Source organism: Centroberyx affinis, unplaced genomic scaffold, assembly GCF_046629955.1.
Source record: "Centroberyx affinis isolate AG114_WGS23_722 - 3 ecotype Tasmania unplaced genomic scaffold, CSIRO-AGI_Caff_v1 ptg001103l_1, whole genome shotgun sequence".
NCBI classification, from domain to species: Eukaryota; Metazoa; Chordata; class Actinopteri; order Beryciformes; family Berycidae; genus Centroberyx; species Centroberyx affinis.
Window position 1 is genome coordinate 399769 of NW_027279646.1, and position 26672 is coordinate 426440.

General features: G+C 39.0%; 2 protein-coding genes across 2 annotated transcripts in view; both read right to left on the reverse strand.

Annotated features, from left to right (window-relative positions):
- Nucleotides 1–80: 80 nt before the first annotated feature.
- Nucleotides 81–7958, reverse strand: pcmtd1 (protein-L-isoaspartate (D-aspartate) O-methyltransferase domain containing 1). Its single transcript, XM_071523663.1, has 6 exons — nt 7767–7958; nt 4668–5133; nt 4349–4451; nt 3888–4059; nt 3196–3319; nt 81–2832 (listed from the first exon to the last, which is right to left on the reverse strand). The coding sequence occupies exons 2-6, from the start codon at nt 4972–4974 to the stop codon at nt 2459–2461; spliced, it is 1080 nt and encodes a 359-aa protein (XP_071379764.1). The 5' UTR covers nt 4975–5133; nt 7767–7958; the 3' UTR covers nt 81–2458.
- Nucleotides 7959–12684: 4726 nt separating this feature from the next.
- The window catches only part of st18 (ST18 C2H2C-type zinc finger transcription factor), a 41096-nt gene continuing 27108 nt past the window's right edge, over nt 12685–26672 (reverse strand). The window contains exons 7-24 of the mRNA XM_071523672.1: nt 24691–25407; nt 23683–23817; nt 22700–22790; nt 22513–22605; nt 22181–22213; nt 21694–21935; nt 21093–21292; nt 18824–19069; nt 17712–17824; nt 16965–17027; nt 16567–16635; nt 16255–16317; nt 15451–15531; nt 13737–13958; nt 13497–13585; nt 13216–13319; nt 12976–13122; nt 12685–12825 (exon numbers count right to left, since the gene is read on the reverse strand). Coding sequence (XP_071379773.1) covers nt 12685–12825; nt 12976–13122; nt 13216–13319; nt 13497–13585; nt 13737–13958; nt 15451–15531; nt 16255–16317; nt 16567–16635; nt 16965–17027; nt 17712–17824; nt 18824–19069; nt 21093–21292; nt 21694–21935; nt 22181–22213; nt 22513–22605; nt 22700–22790; nt 23683–23817; nt 24691–25407 — 2849 coding nt within the window. The remainder of the gene's footprint in view (nt 12826–12975; nt 13123–13215; nt 13320–13496; nt 13586–13736; nt 13959–15450; nt 15532–16254; nt 16318–16566; nt 16636–16964; nt 17028–17711; nt 17825–18823; nt 19070–21092; nt 21293–21693; nt 21936–22180; nt 22214–22512; nt 22606–22699; nt 22791–23682; nt 23818–24690; nt 25408–26672) is intronic.

Below are 26672 nucleotides of genomic sequence, written 5' to 3' on the forward strand. Positions count from 1 at the left end.
CAGGAAATCCATCTATCAAATAAGATATCCAAGAGCAGTTAAGTTATAATGATTAAAAGAGGCAGAATGTGATTGTGACCTTTATTTTTGTGCCAAACATTTACGGAGGAACAACACATTTTCAAAATGAACTGCACACTCTATGAGAAATCAACATAGGCCTGATAAATAGCAACAGAATAGTTTTGGCTCTTTACAAATTAACTGAATATAAGACCATAAAATTGGTCGTGAATTGGTCTTTACTGGGTGCCATTTTTGTAATCAGTCCTATCCACATTACTGTAATCATAGCAGTCCCATTAACTTTGGTGCAAGGCATGACCTGAGAGTCTAGGTTGAAGGTCCCCTGCTTTCAATTCCTAATGTGCTCTCTAATTAGCAATTATATTTGCGACAATGGTTGCGTGCCAATAATTTGTCATCTGAATTTTTTATGGATACTGTACATATCAAATGCGACCAAGTTGTTAACTGGTAATTATTAGCAGAGAAATTACTGCCATTATTGCTGACTTGAAAAGCTTTCCACTGAGTGTAAAAACCTTACAGAAAATAAATGTTACCTCTTCACACACAAAAACAACCAATAGAATAATCAGCCCCGTTTTAAAACAAAATATTTTACATTACACCAGAACAAAATGAAGACCTAGAGCACTAATATGTATATCTATTTAACAGACAGCAGTGGAGATTTGATCTACAGAGTTCCCAGTGTCAAGATACAGTACAGCAAGAGGGCGCTACAACAAACCAAATGTAAATTAAACCTTTATGCATAACCATATGATAATCATACATATATATCACTTTTATATTGAATAGAATTAATATCAACAACATTCAACTCAGCTTTTGGAATTCTAAATTATGCATTCAAAGTAAGATGAAGAAAATTCCAAGTCTGTGACAGTTGTAAAGCATAAACAAAAACGTGACATCTATCAATGGCGTGCTTTTCTTTTTTACTTGCGGAATGTACTGTAGAAACATACCATCGTTTTGGGAAAATTTACTGTGCCAGAGAAAAACAAAACTCACAGAAGTCCTAATGTGATGGGGTATGTTGGCACTTGAAAGCCATCACTATTAAGGAAGTTCTGTAAGCAAATTGTACTTTGATACACACGACTTATATCATCACATATCCAGTCCACAATACAAATTAAGCCAAAAAAATGGCACCTCTTTTTCAATCGAGGACTGCAGAATAAGGTGCTTTGTTGGACACTTCTACAGTCCAGAATACAAAAGGCTTCAAAATCCTCTGTGACTCTGATTTTGCATTGCTGTGAATAAAAAAATGTACTATATAGAATTTGAGAGGGTTTTTCTTTTTTGTCTCAAGGCCCTCTAATTTATCAAAGTTCTTTAAAACATTTCTTCACTTCAGTTCCCCGATCACCTGGGACATCACCTCCAGTGATCAATGATGGGATGTGAACCAAAGTGAGCAACACCTAAGACTTATATATTCATGAGTGCAGAGTCATTATTGACTTGAAGTCCCTCCCTGAAACATCTCCCAGTTCCCTCTAAAAAAGCTGCGAAAATGTGAATCACCATTAAACATCCTAATAATTCAGCCTCATCATGACTCTAACCTCTGATATGATTAAACAATTATTATTTGTGTCAGCAAAGGAAAATAAAGAAAATGCAGAGGGAAGGGGTATTTCTGATGGATGGGCATTCAAGGGCTGCAAAACTGCTAATCAAATTAAAACGCCTTATCATATAAAGCCTAATGTCAGCTACTTAACTCATGTTATGTTCGCAACCTACACAAATACTGCAGTTACAGTTAAAGATGCCCTGCAGAGGAAATTATAAACCAATCTCTGATCTCTAGTAGGTATAAAAATACCCCGACTTCAAACAGAACATCAAGAAGAATAATGACAGAAGTGCTCCATTCATGATTATGCAAAGATATCTTAGCTTAAGTCTTGAACTCAAATGGGAGGATGAGGCTCTATCTGCCTTTCAGTGTCCGTTCAGCATCAGGAAATTGCCAGATATTGATAATGTTAGTTTAAAGCTTCTAGAAAAGGTGCAGTAAAAGTTTTGATCTTAGCATGATCATATTTTTTTAACAAATATAGTAAGAACTTTGTTTTTTTTTATACAATTTTTTATCTGCAATACTTTTGCAGAGATATCGACATTGTCATAAAATCTGAATCTCAAAACGGGTTTCTGAAAGGATTTCCATTTAGTAGACTTTTTACATAGGTTTTTGATATACAAATCAAAAATGTCAACATAAACTAACAAAGAAACTTTGTCATGACAATCATAACATTATTATCCAATATTATCTATGAAGTCTCTCTCCAGTACAGTTTTGCCATCAAGATTAAATGGAAATAATGCTACATTTGTACTGAAAAGGGTGAAGAAAAGCATTTCAGCAGGTGCTGCACCCATGGAGAATGGATACCCAGTGAATCAGTCATTTCTCTCTGTAATACAGCAAGTACGCCTTCAGCGACTCGGGCAGAGGCAAAGCCATTATTTGGTCTCTCAACACGTTCACTTGCTTAAGGATTTCAATGTCGCCAATGTCTCTTTCCTCTTCCTCCTCCACCTCCTTGTGCTCCTCTTCGGCTGGCTCTTCCTCCTCGCTCTCCACAGTTTGGGGTATCAGCTGGTTACCTACAAAAACGTAGGTATTGATGCGTCGCCGTCGGCAGCGCCTGCGTTTACGCTTCTGCGGGACTCTTTGCACCAGCCCTTTGTCCTGACTGTCCTCGTTGGCCAGGTTTCTGAGAGTGCGGCGTATGTAGATCCGCGACAGATCCTGAAGGCTCCTGACAGTCACAGGGGCTGAGGACAAACAAAGATGACACAGACCTTCAGGGCAACACATCAAAAAAAAAAAAGAGATAAGAATAATCCAAACAACTGTATCAGTCCTTCAACTGGGTCAGCATAAACATGCGAGGTTAAAAAAGGGAAAATTGTATCTTACTATTTCAAGGAGAGGAAATAATTGGAATTATGAACCAGCTGCAGGGCAGGCAAATGTCGCTTTAAGAATGGTCTTATCACATCACATTGAATATTCTGTCTGACTTAAAATATTGCCTACTTTACACTTCAAAAAGAGTTATATATAGTAAAAAAAAAAATAAGATTTTGAGATGTTTTTTTTTTTTTTTTGCTGACGACAGAGGACGGAGAACTCACGCAGCTGGACAGCATCAGGCTTCTCTCCATCCGCTCTGCTCTGCTGGACCAAGGGGGCGAAGGACACGGCCAAGATGTTTTTACTCTCCCATGAGCACTGGCCGGTCCTGGTTATCTGGGTCAGCTGCACACAGAGACAAAGAGCTTCACATAAACTGAACGCAACACCGACTAATTATGAAGAATGAAATACCGTACAACAAGCCGTCAATTTGTTTGACGCATGTGCCACTTCAGAGAGCGTAACGGGACGCTGGCAGACAGATGAAATGGGCGACAACATCTGACCAGAGTTTTGCTTCAGTTTTCTTCAGCTGCCTTAAGTTGCCCAAAATCCTCGACCCCGAATCTGTCAAAATCTTTACCCTCCTTTCAGGATAATGTTTCCTGCTCTTGCCAAGTATTTTCTCCACCAACTTACCCACATTTTCCGCATGCCCTCTTACGTGCCCCGCAGTATCTCCATATTCAAACGTCTAACATTTTATATAAAATGTATTTTTCATGCAGCACAATTTCCTTATACAGTTGCTAAAATCCAGGGGCAGTTGTGGCTCAATAATACATGTGAATGTTGCGTAACAAGTCTTGCAGGTCAGAGCTATTTCACTGTTACTCCTCATGGGCCAGCATTATGAATATCAATCATGGTGTGTTTACTGTCTATTATTCTGATGCTTTGTGCCACTCACCTGATCCTCTATAGGCATCACCAGAATGCCTCCGATTTTGAGCAGTACTTTCATGTAATTTTCATGATCCTTCTGCACTCCTGCACCGCAATAAATGCGATCATATTGGTGACTGTCTGTTGAGATTTCAAGGCAATTCCCCACCACAAAGACAGGTTCACAGAACTCAAACCTGCGGAGTGGAATAAAACGCATCAGACAACCATGGAATATATTTTTCCCCTCTCAGGCTCATCACCGCATTCGTGAACTGTGAGCAAATTATGCAAAACAAATGAACAGAATTAAACGCAGTCAGATGTATTTAATTTGCAAGACAAAGTCTTAAGGCGAACAGGAGTAAAATGTTTGAAAATTGGCAGGCAAAATTGTTACTAGCGCTTGTAGATTTGAAAACATGTACTCTCTTCCATCCACTGTAAACTGAAATATTTACAGCATGTCATGAAGATTGTACTCACTTATCAAAGCTGTCACTATTCTTTATGAAATCATCCAGTTTCTCTCTCGCATATTCAACCACATCCTTATGGAGCTCAACTCCATGGTTCACACCGAATGGCCCTTGAAAGAAAAAAACAACAACAACAACATTTTTGTTTAAAATCAATGATAACATAGCGTTACGTGTCCTAACACCGCCTATCGTGGTATCATCAGTGTCCACTTCTAGGCTTATATTTTCACTGTAAATTTGTTTACCTAGATTTCACAGAATATCTGAACACTTCCCACACACGGAAAAAACACACACTGTGAAAAAGCGGACATCACGCTTACCTATGATGAGGCCAACCATTGTGCTCAGGTAGCCGGTCCCGCTGCCCAGGTTGAGGAAGGAGAGTCCCGGCTGCAGCTTGAGGGCCTCCATCACCTCAGAGTATATGCACGGGGCGGACAGGTGGATGTTGCCGTGCTTCCACGCCAGGTCTTTGTAGGCATTGTCCCGGTAGTCGTCCAGGTAGTAGTCGCCGCGGTCTATGGCCCGGAAAGCCTGCTCCACTTTGTCTGTGCGAATGTACTGGGCCTCCTTCAGGTTATCAATCAGGTCGTCATTGTCCTCCCCCGCGCTCACGGCTCCCCCCATGGCGAAAAGAAAAGGGAAACACAAGGGCAGAACTCTTACTCAGGATGAGCGATGTCTTCTCAGAGTGGCATGGAGATGAACGGGCCGGCTGAAGGATCCTGCCGCTGCGGCTCTCGTGAGGTCAGTTCAGACCATGGCCGTGTCCAGGCACCAAGGGAGCTGAGAAAGACAATATGAACAAGTTATGGCAATAAGCCTCGCAGAGAGAATACACTATCTGGTTAGACCTACAAGGAGAGTGCTGACATATCACTTTTCTTCCACAACTGAGGATAGTATTTTGATTTTTCACAAATGTCAGAGAAACAGGCGGGAGAACGAAAAAAAATGACAAGCTACAGCAGTGTTTTTCCATGTAGTTTTTCTTCAGGATTCAAATGTCAGCCGTGACGTCCCGTTTTACAACTCCCTTGTGTGAAGCTGAATGAAATACGTAGAAACAATATCAAATTAGATACAATATATTAACCAAATTGTTATTTTTGAACACAATCCATTAGGAAAACATGTAGGCCTTGGCTTAATTATTTCAAGTCCGATAGTATGATTTGTGGCTTTATTTTGGCTTAACTTCAGCACTCCACCCCATCATCACCACCCCAAACACACACTCCTTATATTCTTCTTTATTCCATGTATATATTCTTCCTTAGATAGGATATAGTGGAGAACACAGATATAGGCATATAGCTGTGACCCTCTCTGACAGAGATTCAACTCACTTGTGTGTAATAAGCTACTGGCTGTGAAACACTTCACTATAAAATCCACATCATAGTAAAAAAAAAGGAAAGGCCCTAACATGCTGCTTTTTAAACATTTTACGGATGATTTGATAAAAAAATATCCAGCACCGCCACAGAGTTAGATGAATGGGTACGGCTGGAGATGCAGCAGAGGGAGACGAGTCTTGAATTCCCTCTCTGCCTTCTCAGCATCTCCACATCTGACTCAGCTAATAAAGATTAAATTCAGAGGTGACTTTGTAGTGGTTGGGGCCCGGTGAGGTAATTTTCCATTGGCTCTTTCTCACAGGCAAAAGAATCATTGATTCGCTCACCATCAGTGATAGTACAGTGGTGTTTTTTTTGTCCTAGTTTCTTTTTTCTTTTCTTTTTTTCCCTCTGACCTCCCTGTAATGCATAGTCCTTTGAGTTTCCTGCAGCAGAAATAAAAGCCAGCAAAATGGGTCAGGCGAGGTATTTTACAAGCAAATTGCTTTTGGGCACTGCAGTACAGTCTTCCCAATGATAATCCAGTCTTAAAAATAGGGGTCAATATTCACTCATTCCTCTAAGACAAATCAAAAACAACTAGCTAGGTAATAGTATTTCTTGCTTTAGTCAGGCTAGTGTCACACAGCAAAATGCAGCTTCCTAAACAGGAGCCCACTGGCTATTTACAATACATGGGGTGGCCTGGGTTGACCCCACATATGGAAAGAGCACCCATATGCCATCTCAGGACATGACTGGCTATGAACTGGATAGGGACACCTCACTGAACTTGCTGGATGACGAAACACGTAACAGATCCTCAGGCAACACAAGACCAAGTACACTGCTGAAACTCAATAACAAGGGCCTGATCTCTTGATAGGACTGCAAGATGTACACTGCTATGCATCAATGGGCAGTTTGAGGTAAAGTGATAATCAAGAAGGTTATGATGATTTGCATTAACCCAGTTAAGTTTATCAGGTATTTTTCAGTATTTTCAGCAAAGAATCTGGTGCTGAAGTCAAACACAGCAGAGCATTTCTCTGTGCAGAGAGATTTTTTTTTTGGCAGTGGTAACAAAGGAAGTGCACTCTGTGTTCTTCACTGTATGTACTGGCTTTCACAGATGTTTCTTCATTCCCACAACTGACATTTCATGAAGCCAATGAGCTTATCAGCTGATCATGTGCTGCAGTTGCCACACAGACAGGAGTCTTTCAGCCAATCGCCTTGCTGAACACTTTCTTCGCACTGCGTGTGACGATAGAAACAAAACAAAAACAGATTTTTATGAAATGTTGTCAAACGTTACTCAAGGCTGATTCTTAATCGCCATTGCCCGTATGTGTTAGAAACACGTGGTAATTCAGGTTATCTGTCACAAACTGACAAACGCTGAGAATGTGTGTGTCTTTAACCAGCTTTTGTTCTCACTAGTCAACCAAAACACAGTTGCTGGCCAGCTCGCTGCAGTGCGATTAACCTCAATCTTTAGCAGTAACGTTAGCTAGCTAAACCGGTTTGTTAAATGCAGGCTGAAATATCAGCACGGCAGGGTTTCGCTAATTCCGCTAGCCAGAGGCACAAAACACCACAAAACAACACTGGCTGCAGGGGAGCCGTTCCGCCTGCTGTAGTGTTAAACTCCCCAAGCTCGCGGGCTAAACAACATCAAACATCAAAAGGGAAGACGTACACAAAAATATAGAAATTGTGCAAACGTTGGTCAAAGTGACAGCTGGACTAATGTGTGTAAACCCCGAGCTAACTAGAGAAGTTAGCTCGCAGTCTTGGACACGTTAACCTGGCTAGCGTTAGCTTGTGCGCGGGCCTGAGTGCGCCATCATCAAAACAGAGACAAAGCAGGTTAGGCAAGCTCGCTGTATAATGTCGTTACATAGCTAGCGCAACGCAGCCCGCAAGCGATATGTTAACGGTAACTACTCTCATGTGTCACGCTAACATTAGCTAGCGAATAAAAAATGTTAATATGCTCTTGCACAAATAAACTGCCTAACGCTAAACCATAGAAAAACGTTACTTAACTAAAATAATTAAAAAAAAAATACTCACAACGCCGTGTCGCATCAACTCAGTCCGTTTAAACTGGATGCACTTCGGATGCAATGCGATGGTCAGTGACAGTGGATGTCAAACGATAACAGCCGATCTAGCAAGTGCTAGTTAGTGAGCTAGTTGGGTGAAAAGACAAACTAGTGACGAACCGCTGTTTCTTGACGCTGAAGTGGAAGAAGAAAGAACAGCTGAGAGAGGATGTAAACACAGGTCACGTGGTGTGCAAAATGTTGTTGATGGAAGGAAGCGCTGTTGCACATACTGCAAGCACTCTATTTATCTATCTATCTGTCCATCCATCTATCTATCTATCTATATATCTATCTATCTATCTATCTATCTATCTATTCCTTCATTGGTAGCTCAACTGATAAACTGATCACTATTGATTAAGTTTGACAAATCTCCAATGTGGAGAGGCAATAAACTGCATCCTCTTTCAGTGTAGTAATAATCTGACAGGCCTACTGTGAAAAGCCTGCTCATTATCACTGCCTTAACTTTGCCTTAACAAGATAATTACATTATAAAGCTCCTGGAGACCTTAACTCACCTTGTAACCATGCACATTCTTCCCTATAGGCAAATCCTAATTTTAGCCTGCAGCTGGTTTCCAGCCAGCAACGAAAGTGTAGGAAAGCATCACGAGTTTTTATAAGGAATCTGATGTGGACAGCAGATATGCTATAAGCAGGTCAAGGCTAGTTTCTGTCAACAAGGTTGTATTTTTGTTGTGGAGTATTTGCAAGTTTCTTCAGTGGCCTATATATTACCTTTCAGTGAGCTTCACCTCATGTTACAGGAAAACCCCACTTCTTGCTTCACCTCATCTTAAGATAGTCACCTACTTTTAGTGAAAAGGTTGTGTGTGCAAAATATGCAATCAATTCAAGAAAATTATGTATTTTCAAACCACACAGCTTTTATCCTGGAATCAATCAGGGCAAGAGTAGAAATAACCAGAGCAAGAACAATTGAACAATCAATCTCTTTGTTCAACATATATGGAGGTGCATCAGAAATGCAATTATAGGCTAAATTGAACACGTACTTCTTGCACATTCATAGCGAGGGCAGTAAAGTAATATTTTCATCCACAGCACTTGTGTGGATGTTGGATTCCAAAATTCAAGAGTCACCTATACCGTTTCACCGGCCAAATTGCTTTTTAGAATAGAAAAGAGCCGGGGTGGTTAGCTGCCAAAGCGGCTGTCAACAAGTCAACAAACTTACCAGCAACAACCAAAATTCATCCAGTGACTTGCTGATTTCACACTCTCTTATAGTATATAGGTAGCAAATATTTAAGCACTTTTTGCAGTGTAAGCCTGGGGTTTTCTTCTTTATCAAGAATTTGTTTACCTTGTTCCTCACTAATAGGTAGATTAATCATGTCAACATTGAGGTATTGAGACCCCCTGGGTATTTAGTCTAAAGTTGTTCAAAAGGTCTTTGATTATATAACCATGATCAAGAACTCTATTATATATAGAGAGTAAACAAGGATACATACTATTTCATTTGAGTTCATTCAAGTTCCTAAGAGTAGGGATACCTGCTAATGGAGGATCATATTACTCAGTCATGACCATAATGAACTTGATATCAGTCAAGAATCAAACAAGACCAGCACTTCTACTCCAAGTAACGCTTGCTTTCAGCATCAAAATCATTATGTAATATGTGACATTATGGATTTCAGCTACTCTGCACTTGTAAGTTCACATAAAAACAGGATCCTCGATTTGGCCACTGTTGGTTCTGATACTAACAAACCAGTAGCTGGAGAGAGATAGCAGGGTTTGCTGAGGCCAGAGCCCAAGAATGTGTATGAGGCCGTCAAGCAACTTTATATATCTGCAACCCCCCACACCCGACCACATCCACCCACGCACAGCATCAATTTAATGTAGATAGGGCCCTGTGTGACATGACAGGAAACAGAGAGTGCTAGATTGAGTGTCAGCCAACAGTCTCATATTTTGACAGAATGAAATTAAGTGATTTGAATGCTGTGTCCTTGTTTCCCCCCACAAACCGAGCTTCAGTTTGGCTCGTAAACAACCTTTGTTTCACTTCATGGCTAGTGCCACCTTGAACACTGTGACTCTCATGTCCCACTTAAATGCTGTTCAATGTCATGTCGAAAAGTTAAAAACATGCCCAGAACATGTGCAGAAACATGCCTTTCAGTCACTTTCACATGATCTTTGAACCATGTAGCCGACATGGTGTAGCATCACGCTGAATAGTGTTGTACAGGCATGTAGTGGAGGGTGAACCTAAACCTAAACCACCTAAATTGAGTTTGCTTACTCTGTGAGACTGACATAAATCTCTATCGCATGAATTTATAGTATACATCATTGTTAATAGTATCAAACTGGGGGAAGTTACATTATGATAAGGTCTTTTAAGGACAAATATATATAGTTTTTATTTTTATTTTTATAGTTTGTTTATTATTAGGCCTATATGAATATCACTGACTGGACTGGAGATCATGACCTTTTTTATTTACGTCTGCATCACTGGTGTAACATTACTTAAATAGAATATTTAAAAATAGTCTACGTCTAACACACACATATACTGTATATCTATATATAATACTGTATTTTGATCCCTGTCCTCAAACAACTCTTGGTCTGCACTTCCTGGTTTTCTTGGATTTAATACCTAACTTTCACCACCAGGTGGCGCTAACGCCTAAGGAAAGCTGATGCCTGTACATTCCTTGTTGACTATAATGAGGTTTGGTGGCTTACTATGGGAAGTCAACCTTTATACTTGAGAAACCACACAACCATTTGAAAAGTTTATTTCTACCATACACAAACTGTACAACACAGCGCATATCTGCTTATTATGAAATAGTAAAAGTAATAGGAAGTTTCAATTTACAAACTACTTGAACTGAAAAAGCATTACATTTTAATGTAAAAGAAAAGAAAATACAATACAATTTCATATCATACTAATATCGTTCCACAAAAAAACCATTTCACATTACAAAACATCAAATACTAACAGGGAAAAAATAAATATTATTCACAAAACTTCCTGAGCAAACAATGTGTGGTATAGGAATTAAATATAAGAAATTATTATAAGGATTATTAGGCTTAAAGAATGTTTGATTCAATTTTTAAAAGATTAAAATTCTTTAAAACATATTGAGTATTTGGATAAAACACAGGGTCTTACATTTTCTGTAATTTGGCTCTTTTGCTGTTACATTTTTTCTTCTAAATGTACGGTAGGCTACATGTCTTTGATTTCCTTTGCAGAAATGAGAAATATATTGCTCAAATGAATTACTGTATCTTTTTTTTTCTCTTGGAGTTAACCTCATGTGAAATTGAGACATGTAAAGTACAGTGATATGACTACAATGTCCCATTTCCTTCTTTTTTTTGTTGAAGTCTAGGGCAATATGGTGAACTAAAATACAAAATAATTGAAATACAAAAGTGCAATTGATGCAAACAAACAACTGATTAGCCAACAAATATCACTTGTCTTTACGATTTATTTTTCTTTTCTTTTTTTTGCATTAAATGATTGAAACTGATCTGCAGGTTGTAGTGGCAGTCAGCTCAGGTTTTCAAATAGCTACTTTTCAAATCTGCCCCAAGTTTTACAGGAATCTTCACACTGTAAGACTTATCCAAACGTAAAGCCTTGTGAGCAATTTAAGATAAACAGGAGTAAAATATCAGGACTGAAAAACGTAGGAATAGATGTTTTTGTACGGTGGCGTTACTTTTCTTATAATTCACTCCTTGCTTTTTTTCTCCATGCGAACAAAAGTTAAAATAAACACCAGACTTTTCAATCTCAACTGTGATATTTCAAAACCTGACTTTGAGATTACAGCTACTGAGACAATGGAATTTAAACAGTCATCAGGAACATTTCCTCCTATGAAAATAATTGTACTGTATAATAAATTAGACACCATCCACATAATACTGTCCTACCACAAAACATAGTACTCGTATATTTTTATGGATTCATATACATTTAGGCACATACTATATGCACACTCTCAGGTGTGTGCACAGAAGGCAGTTTAATATCTATATATTTCAAGAAAAAGAAAGACATCTTGACAAAGTGGATTTTGATTTTCTTAGTTCTAGCGACACGTTATGCAAAGCAGAATCTGACATTCAGTTCACTGAAAGAAATTGTCACTGAATGATGTTGCATTCTGCTCGGTGCCACTTCCTGGTTGCATTCAGCCTTTAACGTTATTGGTTAAGAAAAATGTACAGTACAGGTGCATTGCATTTTTTGATCTCTGTGTTCACTTTGTCTTACCATACATTCAGTTTCCAATAAAGAATAGAAAGCAAAAGCAATGCTTAAAAAATATTGATGCTTGGTAGTTTTGGTAGGTTTTTACTTTGAAGGGAGATCCTACTCATGGTCTGATATAAGTTTTTCAACACTAGATGGCGAAAGTATGCCATGAAATTGGAATGTGCTTCTATGTAATTTACAATGTGCAGAAAGTCAACAGATTTATCAATATTAAGCATTTACAATCATAGAAATAAATAAAAATTGAGGAAATAAATACACTGATGAACAAATATAATAAATAGCGATAATATAATAATGACATGAACACATACAGATTCAAATCAAGCAAACCATACAAAATAATTAAGTGCAAGAGGGGTAAAAATCTCACCAGGATAAACATATCAAGTGAATGCAGAAACGGTAAAAGCATTACAAATCTGGCTGGTAATTTTCTCAGTGCAGTGTATTTACGGGGGGAAACGCCGAACACATTTCCAAAAGCCTTGTCTTAAACATGCAGCCAAGCCAGCACTCTTCAGTAAAATAGAGCTATCTAGTGCCATTATCCCAAGTCAAAGAAACCTCTTGGTAGCTCTACAGCTTAAACATGGATGCCCTTAATAGCCTGTTTGATATTATCCAAGAGGGCCTTGCACTCTGGAGAGTATTCATGCTCCGAGTTGTTGTACATATCAGTTAATGTGTTCACATAGGCTTCAAAATTATGCTCACTGATGGGTCCCTGCAACAAAAACATGTTTGACTATTAGTAAACAAGCACAGCAAAATGACATTTGATAGAAAATGTTGATTTCTTTCAGGAAAGGTTAGAAATAAATGCAAAGGTCAGATAATGAGTGGAAGTGGGGACCGTGGTCAAGGCTTACTGTACCATTTGAGGCAGCTGAATGTCTGTTAGACTGTTAATGAGAGCTTGGCTAAGGCGGGCAAGCTCCTTCAGAAGGCTGTCGTTGTGCTGTTCAATCATCTTGTTTTCCTCTTCAATTGTCTTCAGGTTACATTCCATAGACGAAATCTGCTTTCGGATAGGAAAGGAACTCGTCAAATTGAGCGGGCCCAAGTCTCAAAGCTGCGTTGTATTTAAAACAAACTTCTCAGTCTAGATCCTTACCTGGGTTTGGAGCTGCATCATGTCTGCTTCTATTTTCAGGTTGGACTCATTCAGTTCGTTTATTTCATGATCCAAGTGCTGGACGTCATCTTTGTTTTCAACACCTTAGAGGGTTAAAAGAGAGAATCTGATTTATAATGTTCAAACCAAAAAATCTCGACTCATTCCTGAGAATCAACAGCTGAATTCCACTTTGGGATGCCAAGATAAACGTTTTCGGCTAAATGAATTACCATACGCTGTAAAACACTCATACCACACACCATGTCAGAATAGCTTACCACTACTGGCTTTCAGTTTGATAGTCATCATCTCCTCTCCTGAGTGCTTCTTCTTGATGCTCTGCGCGTTCAGCGGGCAACCAGACAAACTAGTTCAAAAGGCAATAAATGGCAATCTTAGGTGGGAGAATATGACAAACTTGAGGATCAATAGAGACGGTGAATGGGAATAAAGGCGCTATTGTGAGAATGCAACATGTCGACCACCAGTATTGTTTAGAGATAAAATGGAGGCCTCACCTTCTGTGAGTGACAAACACATTGTTGGCATGTCCAAGGCCGTTGCAGCCAGGCAAGGGGCAGTGGGGCAGTTCCTGTTTATTGGCCTTCCAGGCAAAGGGCAGCCCATTGATGGACGACTCCTTCTGTCTCTTGGCAGCAAGTGGACAACTGCCTGCGCTGCGGTGGGATGTGTATTTTCCCGATATATGGCCCTGTCCGTCACATCCAATTACTGGACACCTGCCAGAGAGACAAACAAAGAGTCATATTTGGTACATTTTGTTGAACGCTTGCATATTACGCAGGGTAAGTGTGGTTTGGTTGATTCACACTAGATGATGTGAAGTGATTTGTCACTTAGATTACATAGGGACAATGTTCTTGTCACTAACTTGCATTGCAAAGTAGCCTGCGTCTAAATAAAACTGAAAAACCACACTTTTCCCATGCCACAGACTGAGCAAAGAAATTTAACTGCACATAAAAATGACAATTATTTAAGTCTTAAACTACAAAGAATATTTTAAAAATGCTGAAGCCAAATCATTCTCTGAGAAAATCTCTCAATAACTAGACCGGAAGATTTGTTTAACCATTATCTTGATTAATCCAGCCAAATGCTGATTAAAAATGAAGTCACCAAAAACTAGAGATGGACTCAAATAATCGTATTAGCTATAAGTTACTAATCAAGTAAAACTTTAGATAGAACTAATGGTCTGTTGAGTGCATACATTTTGATGTTACAGATGTTTGTGCTTGAAAACATAAGCACAACTCTTGCTGAATGTCATTAAGAGTTTGTCAGTTGCATTTCCAGGTCTGTTTTCTGCAGGTCAGTAATGGAGTGACATGAATTACGGATAATTGTTATGTTTCCCCTCATGTGAAAGAATGTAATTTTGAGGTTGCTAACCCTTTCCCTTATTGATAAAGGTGAAAGGTCACCTGAGATGATACAAATGGCACACATACTGTGGAGTGCTGCTGCAAAAAGCCTGTTTCAGCATTTTGTTACTCGACAGAACAGCAGCACTTAGAGGACAAAACAACACCAGTCCCATTACTTACATCTACCACAGGTAGGTAGCTTGATGCAAGGCACCAGGACAATGGAGGCATGCCATATGGCCCACTATTTACAATAATCTAGGGACATTTGCTACCCTCCCCCTTTCTCTCCCTTTCTCTCTTAATGTGTATGAGATCTATTCCAGTCTAATTCCTAAGCTCATGCCCTTGCATTAGTAATTAAAAAGAAAAAATCAGTGTCCAGATGTATAAGTAAACAAGGGCTCATATATCTGACTTTGGATTTAAGCAGCAAATCAATTACATTATTTTTTTTTTCCAATAACACTTTCAGAGACAACTGGAGTCTAGAATGATTAAGCTTCAACTGAGCGCAATGGCATAGGAGCAATTCAACATTTTCTTAATATAGTATAATTACGAAGAAAGCACTCAGTGAAGAGTGATAAGCCAGATATTCCATTCAGACAATAGCAAAAAACACAAAAGCCTGAAATATCCCCCATAAACATGTTGCTAATCCTTGGAAAAATAATTCACTAATGTTACGACAAGAGAAATATTATTTTCTTTGTTTAACTTAATGGCTTCCAGGTATAATGCCCTCATGCACAAAACCATGACACAGTTTCATGATACTCTCCGCTTTATTTTTGAATTCCACAAAACATGACAGCATGGGATGAGAAGACTATCTTACTTCATTTCTTGCTCATCTTTTTCATCCTTGTTTGGTGTGAGCTTCAATCCTCCCTTTCTGGCACGTGGACATCCTGACAAACTAAAAAAATGATTGGAGAAAATATGGATGAACATTACTGAATACTATTCAGGGCTGAAGCTAAAATAAATCTCACTGTCAGGTGTGAAGTTTCTAGAGTTTCTACAGCAAATATTTAAGCAAATCTAAAAACTCCTTCATTCTCTGTTAGATATCTGCTACTTACAGCTTTAATCATCATAAAAGTTCCTTATCATACCCGCATTAGCACATAGCAACCTATCCTTTTTGCTGTAAAGTGGTATTAAATAACTATATTGATATACTAATTATGTAAAAAATAATGTGTATCAAACAGACTAGGCCATTCCTCGTGGCTTTCAGTAGTTGGAAAGTAAACATAATTTGGATTGAAAGACAATAAATAAATGAATAACTAAATAAATAAATAGATAAATAAATTGATAGACAGATAGACAGACAGACAGACAGACAGATAGATAGATAGATAGATAGATAGATAGATAGATAGATAGATAGATAGATAGATAATAAACTATAATAATAACAGATAAACATTGAAAATAAAAATAAAAATGAATGAATAAATGAATGAATGAATCCAGAGTGCAGCATGCTTGCAGTATAAAGTGGGACTTCTATTGTTGCTTCATCTGTTTGCATTGCTTAGTGTAACAAAATTTGTATCATGCCTCTGACAAATGTAATTCCTGCTCAGTTGCGATGTGTGTGTTTCTCTGCATTTCTGGTCAGACAGGCTACCTTCTGTGCGAAGCGTAGTTCCCAGTCACATGTCCAGATCCATCACAACCAGGTGTTGGGCACCTGCAGGTTGAGAGACACAGAGACCAGGTGCTTTTTACAGCAAAGACCGGGGCCAATGGCTTCATGCTAATATGCAGGAAAGTAACACAAATACTTCACACGTTCACGTTAGGCAGAGACAGAGATCATGCATAATGTATACTGCGCAAAAAAAGGACGGCGTTGACCCAAGATGAAATACAAACAAGCTGCCTGCTTTAACGTGAACGATCCTTTAACAATTGCAGGACTTTAATTCAAAACACATACTTTAGTTCCTGAGAGTTGGCTGCCATCAGTGATTTGAGTGTCTTGTCAGCCAGGGGACATCCAGACACACTAGAGAGGATAAAGAGCTAACAGTCATTTCAATGCACTCTTTGATCACAGCTGAATTCAAAACTGAGGGTGATCTTAATACAATGCAACAATGTCTCAATACATATTTATACAGATTATTCTCAAACACAATTCCACTTACTCTTCATAAAATCTCTCCATGTTAACAATAAAAAAAAAAAAATGACAGAGGATATAATATCAAATCTTACAAGCTATTTCGCAAGTTTTAAACTGTAATGATCATCACAATTAAACAATCAACATTGTTTCCCCTCGTCCATATATCTACTAGCTGGCGCTAATGGGAGTGTAATTAATTACGGTACCTTCGATGTGATGCATAATTTCCCGTCACATGGCCGCTGCCGTCACAGCCTGGGGTTGGACAGCTGCAGGGAACAGAAAGCGTTTAATACACAGATTACCTCGCACAGACTTGCTAAGCTTGTGCTGAATCTTTTCTGTTACACTGAGACCTTTTCATGGACACCGAGGTGAAGAGTTAGTACAGCGGGAAATTTAGTAGAAAATTATTATATTGCACAACATTCAGTTTAACAATATCTCTGAATGTCGTTTGGAGAAATCGGAGGTGTGCTGTGTGCTGTGTGCTGTGGGAACTAGACAATCCTACTTTCTCATGTGGGGAGGGGGGTTTTAAGAGGAAACCCAGCAGTGCATGCACTCTAACTACAAGAGTCAAGAGTTGTAAGCTTGTACAGGACATACACGTAAAAAAAACTCACTTTCAAATAGATACATTTCTTCTCCACATGAACCTGCAGGCATACCAGTCACAGCGATATGTGATATATCACGGATAATAGGATAGCTAATGATGATGGGACAGAACATGGACAGTGAGTTTCAGTGTGATTCGACTCACTTGTATTATACTGTCCTATTTAAGCAAAGGTCTGGTCTGGAATTACACTTTTGTTATTAATACTGACCATCTGTCCACTGACCTTTTTAAAGGGAAACTCACATTATGCACAGATGACTGAACAAAGATGCCTCAAGATGTGCACTCCTCCCCTTTTAAAACAACCCCAGTGTTTAACGCAATGTACCTCATTAGCTCCTTCTTTGAGTCCCGTAATAGCAGCTTGGTTTTGGGGCTTATCATGCTGGCGTCTCCTTGATAGTGTTGGTCCTCCAGGGAGACCTCATCAAAATCCTCCTGCTGAGTAACAAGGGAATACATCTCCTTAACTGTCACACATCCTGTTCAAAATTTCAGACCTGACCACGATCTGCAATGACCTAAAAGTGAATAATCAATCAAAAGCCCCCACATAATACTCTTAAAACACAAGCCCTGGGGTTAGAGAGCAAGGCAAACCGATTATGCTTAAGGATACTTATACTGTAGGAAAACCATACATCCATTTAAAGTCATACTTAATCCGCACAGTATTTATGATGTATAGCGGTGACATTTAGATTTCCTTTTTTTCTCAAAGACAAGACTCTGTAACCACCAGATGTTGTGTATGATTGAGAAGCAGGTCAAATGTGAGGCCTCTTGATATCAACTACAAAAGAATACCACCTGTGAAAAAAATAGGAAAACCCACCCCCAAGCCCAGATTAAGATTCCCTTGGGCCTCTGGGCAAGAACGTTCTGTGGAGACCAGATTAGCCCTTGTTCCCGATGTAAATATATTTAACAGATTTTATAGATTTACAAGATCTGAGAGCAGAAGCCACTGCTTTCTCCCAGCGTGTTGTTTTCATGTAGAATTTTGTTACAGAAATGTCAGATATGTAGTTGTTGAATGTCATTTCTTGGGCGATGAAATTTCCATACCAAGCAAACTATTCATAAGGAAGCGTATTTCAGTGCAGTAACATTGTGCTCTGAGAACTTATTTGGGCAAGTTTTAGCTCACCTAATGGGGAAAAGGCAACTGGATGCTCACACAAGTCACCATGATGTTACAACCAGCCATACTTTCCTCTTTATTCTTTTAAAGTTTCTTAACGGGAAAACTATTAACTTTATTCTTAGTCTTCTTGTCCCTTGGATGTCTTCACTAACTTTATTTGTGCACCTTTTGTCCCTCAAATTCTAATTACATAATTTACATTTCTCCTGCGCTTAATGCATAGCTTAAATGTTTTATTATTATTTTCAAAGTGGCGGTTGTTCATGAAGTAAGTTGTGTAGTTCTAAGTTTACCTCGTTGTCCTGTAGAACGGATGCTTTGCTGAAGTTGATAGGGATGGGAGTCTCCCAGCTGTCCCTGTCACACAGCGGCTGGTAAAAGGCCGGGTTGATGAGCACACTCCCGCCTTTGGCCATAGCGGACTCAGGAGGAGACAGCGGGTCTTCCGAAGGCACCTTAGTCTGGGCTTTCACGTTTTCCTTGCATTTCTTCATACTCAAGTCCAGGGTACCATTCTCATCCACCTCTATGAGCATGTCCTAAAGGTGAAGAGGCGCAATCCTTGCATCAGTGCATGTTACAACTTAAGGTTACATGAAATAAAGTGTGTTTTAGATGTGATTCCAGTCAGTGCTACTGTATGAATCCAAAATAATCTGAAAAGTTAGAATAGAACACGTTCTTATTTACCCTTAAAGAAATATAAATAAAACAATGCAAATGTCTCATTAACATGGTCTCATTGCTATGATAAACACAACAACTTTTCTCTATTAACATGAAAAATGAATTGCAATACACAGCAAACAATCAGTGTATTTAAATAATACATACAGTGATTATCTAACACAGGACAAAGTACCAAACTAAGCCAGCGTTAATTCTGCTGAACACAAAAAAAATAAAAATAATCACTGGTGTGTAGTTTTTCAGTGACAGCTGTGTCATCTGTTTTCTAGGACACACAACCAAGATGGCAGCTGGGGGTTGCTGGTTTTAGGTCATCATTATTATAACAAAAATTAAAAAGCTTAATGTGGCATAAGTTTCCTCACTGACAGATGTGTTACTCGTTTTGTGGTGAAATGCAATAGTATGACGACTTATGGCTGTTTTATGGTATTAGAAGTTTTACCTCATTAAATGTTGAAATCCTTTCTATAAACAAAACCAATTATTCACCACATATGTCTCATTAAACCCTATACATCATTATTTTTTTGTAACAAACGGGAGCCTTTCAAATTAATTAAAGGGGATAATTTTCATGAACATCGCATGTGGCTGTCCACTTTAATTATCCAGCCATTTGATGTGTGTACCTAATCAAAATAACACCAGTGTAAACCTAAGGGGCGTGCGAGACTGATTCTCTTTCTCATTTTGTGATTTGTTAACTACTTAACGTCCAAAGCTGCAACCGAAAACCTTTGTTATGCATTATAACTTACAATTTATGGGATTTTGCTATTACCGATTAATTAATGATCTAATTTAGGCCTCTCCCAGTGTCGATAAAGTGGAGTCATCTTGTATTCAAGTTCATAAAAGCCGGCTTTTTGCGTATGTTTAGTGGCTTTCTGTGAGTGTTTGTGTCATATTTCCAAGTGTAACATACATATGCAGAGACGTTAAACCATCCAACTACAGATAACACTCTAAATATGGCCTTTTTTTGCGGACTTGAAAGCTGTTCTTTATTTTGTACATCTTTCCAAGACAACTAAGCTGTAAATGAGAACAGATGATTAACTTGCTAACACTGTTTTATTCATTCAGTGGGCTGGTACCTGGTACAGGGCCACATTCTCAGCTCAACAAGCTGGGAGACAGAGATCTGTGCTGTGTAGGTGTGGAAACCTTGAATCATCTACAGTACAGTGTGCACGTATATAACCCACAGAATGTGATCAATATTATGTACTGATGAATAAATGCTAATAAATAAGAATATGACGTGAGTTGAGAAAAACTTTGCAACAATACTATGTTGGAGAAAATGTTAGCAGAAAAGATTTAGGATCTGGGAGGTTTTAAGGTTTTAAAGCAGTGCACACATCTCAGAAGAAGAAGAAGAGCTTGGATTTTGAGTGAATTAAAGATTTCAGATAATAACTCCTTTAGCTGATTGGTTTAATCCATTAAAAGGCTTTTAAAGACTATCTGGTGTAGACACAGGCTATGCTGGATCATATAACTAGGCAAAATATCCTCTACCATCTGCAGCATGCAAGATGCAGTTTCAGACAACAGTTAAGGGTTTTTGTACATGCCAGCCGATGTAGAAACAAAATACAATACCACATGTTTTACAAAAAAGATGAGTAGTTGTAATTGGGAAAGAAGGCTGATTGTATTCCTTCTTTTGATGTGATTACACAAATTTTCTTTTGTGTACATTAAAGCTTTATGGAGTGGAAACCTCCTTGTTTTTCTGCCACCAGAGAGACAAGCTCCCTTTGCCAAATTCTGTCTTTTGATGTTTTTCCTTTTTATACACAAATCAGAGTTCCTTTAAAATGACCACATTAAATACCTTTCCAAGTGGTCTAATTTGATTACCTTTGTGGAGGTTGCCAAGGGCCGGCCAGTGACAGCCTCCATGTTCTTCCGGTAGCGGGTGGAGAGGTTAAGGATGGCGGCGGTCGCTGCTGTGGCTTGGAGACCGTCTCCTTTTTTGAATTGACTTGGTGGGCTGTGCTGACCAGAGGTGGGCAGGCGGCCACCTGGAGCACCAAGGAAGCCAGGATACTGCTGAGGTGCTAAAAGACAAATAATTACCAAATAATTTGGTTACTGAGAAACCAGATGATTTACCCCAACTTAATCCCTTTTTACTGATACACACAGGTTGCAAGTTTATATTTATCTGTTTCAGGATCAACCACTGATAAAAAATGAAAAAGAAAGAAAAAATGTTTTTTCAAAGAGTTGGTGTGTCAGTCGACGCAATCCGTGTCAGTCCACAAATTGATAAGCATGACCTATACACATGGACCTCTTATTTGTTGTGGACTGATAAACTGATATTACTGTTGTGGCTGAAAATGTACATAAACATTAACTACAATGCTCCATACTTCACTCATATCTCTAGCCTCCATAACACATTGTTATGCAAACGACTTATTCTTTTGAGTCTACTAAAATGTCTGAAACTCACAATCAGGGAAATGTGAAGAGATGTCCTGGTCCTGGTTGGCTCCCATCAGAGGCTGTTTGCCGAAGACCTGTGCATCAAAGCTAGCGTAATCAAAGCGGATTTTGCTGTACTTGTCCATGTCCTTGGTGAGGTTCGTTTGCAAGGCCGCTACTGGATGGGAGAGTCTATAGTTTAACTGGTTCATCTCAAACTTCTTTATCAAGCCAATGGCTCTAGGAGGAGACAAATTGGAAAAAAAAAGGAAGATATTGTTTTATTGTGTGAAAAATAGCACAAAAAGGTTGTGAAATGAAGTGTCAAACAAGTCAATATAAGGGGCTAGAAAAGTAATAGGCATTGTTTTAGAATCATTCAGGGATGCCAATGTCTTTGTCTACATAGAGTCTGGGATCTGATGTGTGTTGTAGATCCACAGCCAGGTTGCCAGACTAATTAATATAGTAGGAGTGGGCATCCTGCCCGTGATATATCCACAGGGAACAAAGAGTTCTGCTCTTTTATCATCTCTAATAGAAAGGAACTCACAGGACCAACAACCGTTGCTTTAAGTGAGAACGGAGAAGTCTTGCCTGGAAAGCTTGAAATAGAATGTGCGTTCTGCTGGGATCAGTGAATAAAAATACCCCATATTCTCTTTGACAATAATAGCATTTACCGCTTTCTTACATAACCTTAATTATGCCTTTAGAACTTAAGCTCACCGCAGAGTCACTTATGGTTTTTGCATAGCCTCTTTGTAATTATGTTTCTGCACATGTCACCGTATTGATAGCAGTGTTGTGTTTTCAGGAAAGCCTCTACTGTTATCTGGCGTCATACCTCGGCGAGCGGTCAGGTGTCTGTCTGCATTTTGGGCTCTCATCCTGAGGTTTGGAGACTTTGACTGCAGCAGCGATGGGGCAGCCTGAGAGACTAGTTGGGAGGAAATCAAACACATTAGCCTAATACTGTAACTAATCTATGAACAGGGTACAGTTTTCTAATGGCTTTGCTCCTGTGGATGTACCTCCGGTGGGTGCTACGGTTGCTGTTGACATGGCCTCTCCCTGTGCACCCAGGTGTAGGGCACTTGAGGACGTTCTCATGCATGGCCAGGACTGTGGAGACAAAGACAGACAAAGAGGAGATAAGACAGTGGGCTCATATGTCCAGAATGATTTAATGATTCAACATGTGTACGACAACATGGGTGCAACATAATCAAGCTGAAACACTATAAGATGGTAAAACTAAAAAAAAAATGTTATGAGAAGTAAATATTTATCATTTTGGAAAAAATTGCACAACCTATCCATACATTTAATGATGATTTATGTAACTATAGTACATTACAGAGCTATAGAGCACAGATCCTATAGAGACAGAAACTGGAGAAAAAAGCAAAAGGTTCATTGTGTGAAAATGCTGCATGGTAGCCTGAAATGTAAATAGCTTAGTGCAAAGAGGAATATAACAAGACAGCTGATTATATTCTTCAAAACATCCACGTTGTTAAAGGTCCGCTCTGTATCCTTAGAAACTTCTCTTCTGTGCATATTCTCCAATTAGTTTGTTGGAGTTGTCTATTTATTTTTGAATACTGCGTTAGCTAGCCCTTTGATTTGCAAATACTGCCTGCAGTCTAAGAGCACGCGCGTTTTTGAAAAAGTTAATTACTTTTTCTGTTCCTTTTGTAACATTACTGTTTAATGTTGAATGTTTGTTGAGTTATATTGAAATGACTTAACAATCGCCAATTCGAAAAAAAAAAAAAAAAAGAATTCAATATTCACACATTACAACACATTACGAGGGGAAAAAATCCTTTAAGTTTATTTGTGAAGTTTCTTACACATCATTGAATTGAACTGAGAGTATAAGCAAGGCTTTTTTGGTATTTGCGCCCGTGCTAAGAGGATTCCAGTAACTATGGCTGATTGTAAATCCTGAAATTGTGACTGTTTTAAAGCATTACTATATATTATCCAAAATATATATCCACAGACTTACTCTCTGGGGGAACTCTGACTTTATGCGGACACCCAGACAGACTCCTATGGTGGGGGTACAGGCCAGTCACATGTCCAGTGCCATCACAGCCGGGAGTTGGGCACCTTATATCCTTCTTATCTGTCCGAGGGGAATCTGTGGATACAATAAAAATAATATCCCATTGAATATAATGAGCCTTTGATACAATTAATAGCGAGTTCTGACTGTACTTCTGCTTGAACTTAGGTTTTCTGCTTCAATTTGTATGCATTCTGTCAAGAAATGTAGAAATGAGTGGTGGGAAGTTAGTGGAAATATCTCAATGCACTTATACTGTGCTCTATACATCGCAGTATGTAACATATTGTACATAAGTCCATACAGATTGCAATATCATGCAAAGCCAGACACTTTTTTATGAAATGCCTCTATTAATCTGTCATTTTAGTTAAGGCTGCAGTTCAACACAGAGCATTCACTTCTTAATGCCCATCCATCGAAAGATTACATCTAGGATTACACATTTAGCTGCAGTCATTTGAAGAATCAGAGGAAAACATGAGAGGTACTTTAGGAGGATTTAAGACTTATGGTCATGGTTAAATATCCAGTTGATTCCTATCAAAATCCAATATTCTGAGTAGTAGCAATTCCATCAGAAAATTTTGTTCTTTTTTTATTTTAGTCTGGTTATTTATTACTTCACTTGTTGCCAAAATGTTTTTAGTACTTAAGAGGATTTCCTCTCTCTGATTTCCCCCTGAGTATGGTTCTTTTATTCCTTTAATGTTTTTGAGCACCCAATCATCCAAATCACAAGTGGTTTGTCTGATTTATACTGGATAAACACACACAAGGTTCATTCCTGAATTTAAACACTGATAACTGTTCATTCTTATGACTGTCTGTTTGACTTCAGATCAACTTCACAAAAACAGTCATGAGCCAAAAGATAACAGCGTATCAGAATACTTCAATATATCAACATCACTACTGAACTTCTAGAAATCTATGAAGTATGAGCACCTTTTCCACCCTGATAAGTCAGTCTGCTGTCCATCTCCATCATTCTGTGGTGCCTTCTCTCATTGGTCATCTGCTCCATGAGGAAGCGGTCCATCTCCCTGTAGGCGTGGTGCAGGACCTGTCTTTGCTCTGACTGCAGGGCGATGGCCTGCTCCAACAGGCTCAGGTTCACTCTCCCCCGGCCCATTTCCAGACCTCTCTCCTGGAGGCCCAGCGCCCAGCCCTCCAGCCGGTGTGGCCTCTCCGCCTCCGCTTCCCCCTCGCTGTCCTCCTCTGCGGGGAGCGGCCTGTACCGCAGCGCCTCGGCCTGAAAAATGCTGGTTCGACCCATCGGACCGCATAATTCTGAGTCAGGGTCTCCTCTCATGTGGCCGTTCCTGCCCGAAAGGTCTTCTGAGGCTCGAGAAGGACTGCAGTTGGAGCCGTTCACCTTGATGGACAGAGACAGAGGCTCCCACTCTGCTTCCCGAATGTCTCCGTACGGACTCTGCGGTGGTGAAGTACATGTAACACTCATCCTGTCTTGACTTTGGTCTTCCTCTTCATTAATGAGCTCTTCCTCGTCTTCATCCATCAGAGGTTCGGATGGCTCTGCCTCACACTGCGGGGAGGCATCCGATGTAACTTCGGACCATCCAAGGGAATCATGGGACTTTGCTGCTGCATCATGGCAACCATTTCTGTTGGCCACTCCATTGATTGCGTTCAAGTTTCCATCTAAAAAGGAGAAGAAAACACTTGTTATTCTATGTGCTTTCAAGCCTTAACACAGCAGACATGTTCTTTTGTGACCCCTCCGTCACATGCAGGATAAGAATTGTATGTCCTTGGTAATCTTCTGCAAATCCATTTAAGGTTTTAGATTTTGTGTCACTTTTTCATGAATAATATCTTGAGAAAAACATGTTTTTTAAAATCATCAAGAGGATTTGCAAGAACACATGCTGCAGTGGAAATGGTAATCATAAAGTCAGCAGTTGCAAGATTTCCAAGCAATTCCTCAAGTATATTTTAGATAACATATATGACCCTCCTTTTTTCCGAGTTGAACATGAGACCTGGAGATGAGGGACGCAATTGTTTTATTTTTCCTCAATGTCTCCAATCAGAGCAACGAGCAAATATAGATTTAGGACAAGATTATGGACGGATTTACACTGCTGTGGACAGTGAACATCAGTTTTTAATTAGTTATGCGTATTGTAGTTGTGCGTAAGTGTAAGCCAAGCAGTAACATGAAGTCATTTGAACAAAAAACTCATTTGAAAACACATATTTGTTTCTAGGGATAAGAGCAAGGAGAGTGGAGAGGATTCCTGAAAACACAGATGGAGAAAGCAACACAAATGAAGATAGAACAAGAAAAAATCTCTGTAAGCTGCTGCTGTGGCTCTGCAAAAAACTAGGTCTGATACGATGAACATTTTACCTCTGTATGGCAGAACTTTGACAACTTGGTTTAAGAGAAGCCAATCACGCACTTCAGTCATCAAATGTGAAGATAATTTTGTTAGAAAATTGTGATAGGAGCATAAAAGCCAATAGTGTCGTCTAAATAATTGCCTTTCTTAGCAAAGATGAGCTACAGAGGCTGCAAAATACAACAGCTGAATTTTATTCTTTAATTCAGTTGTTTAAAAAATGATTTCCTTTTTAGTGATTAGCTGAAAAAAGAATGGTTGTCACAATATTTACTGCATTGGTTGTAAAACTAAATTGAAAACCAAAGTACCAAAGTTTGCTGTTCAGTTTGTGGTGGATAAGATTCATAAAGTGTTTTCTAGGGTATCAATTGGGTTTCACTATCATTTACTGTGTTCTAATGTGTACTGCTGTATATGACTGGCTATTGAAAATGTCAAGGCAATAAGACCCAGCAGGAGCAGATTTGCCCGAAACAATAACTGATCTACCAATGTGTATAAAAATATGTTTTTCAAAGTAAAAAAAAAAAAAAAAAAAAAAAAAAAAAAGATTTAGCA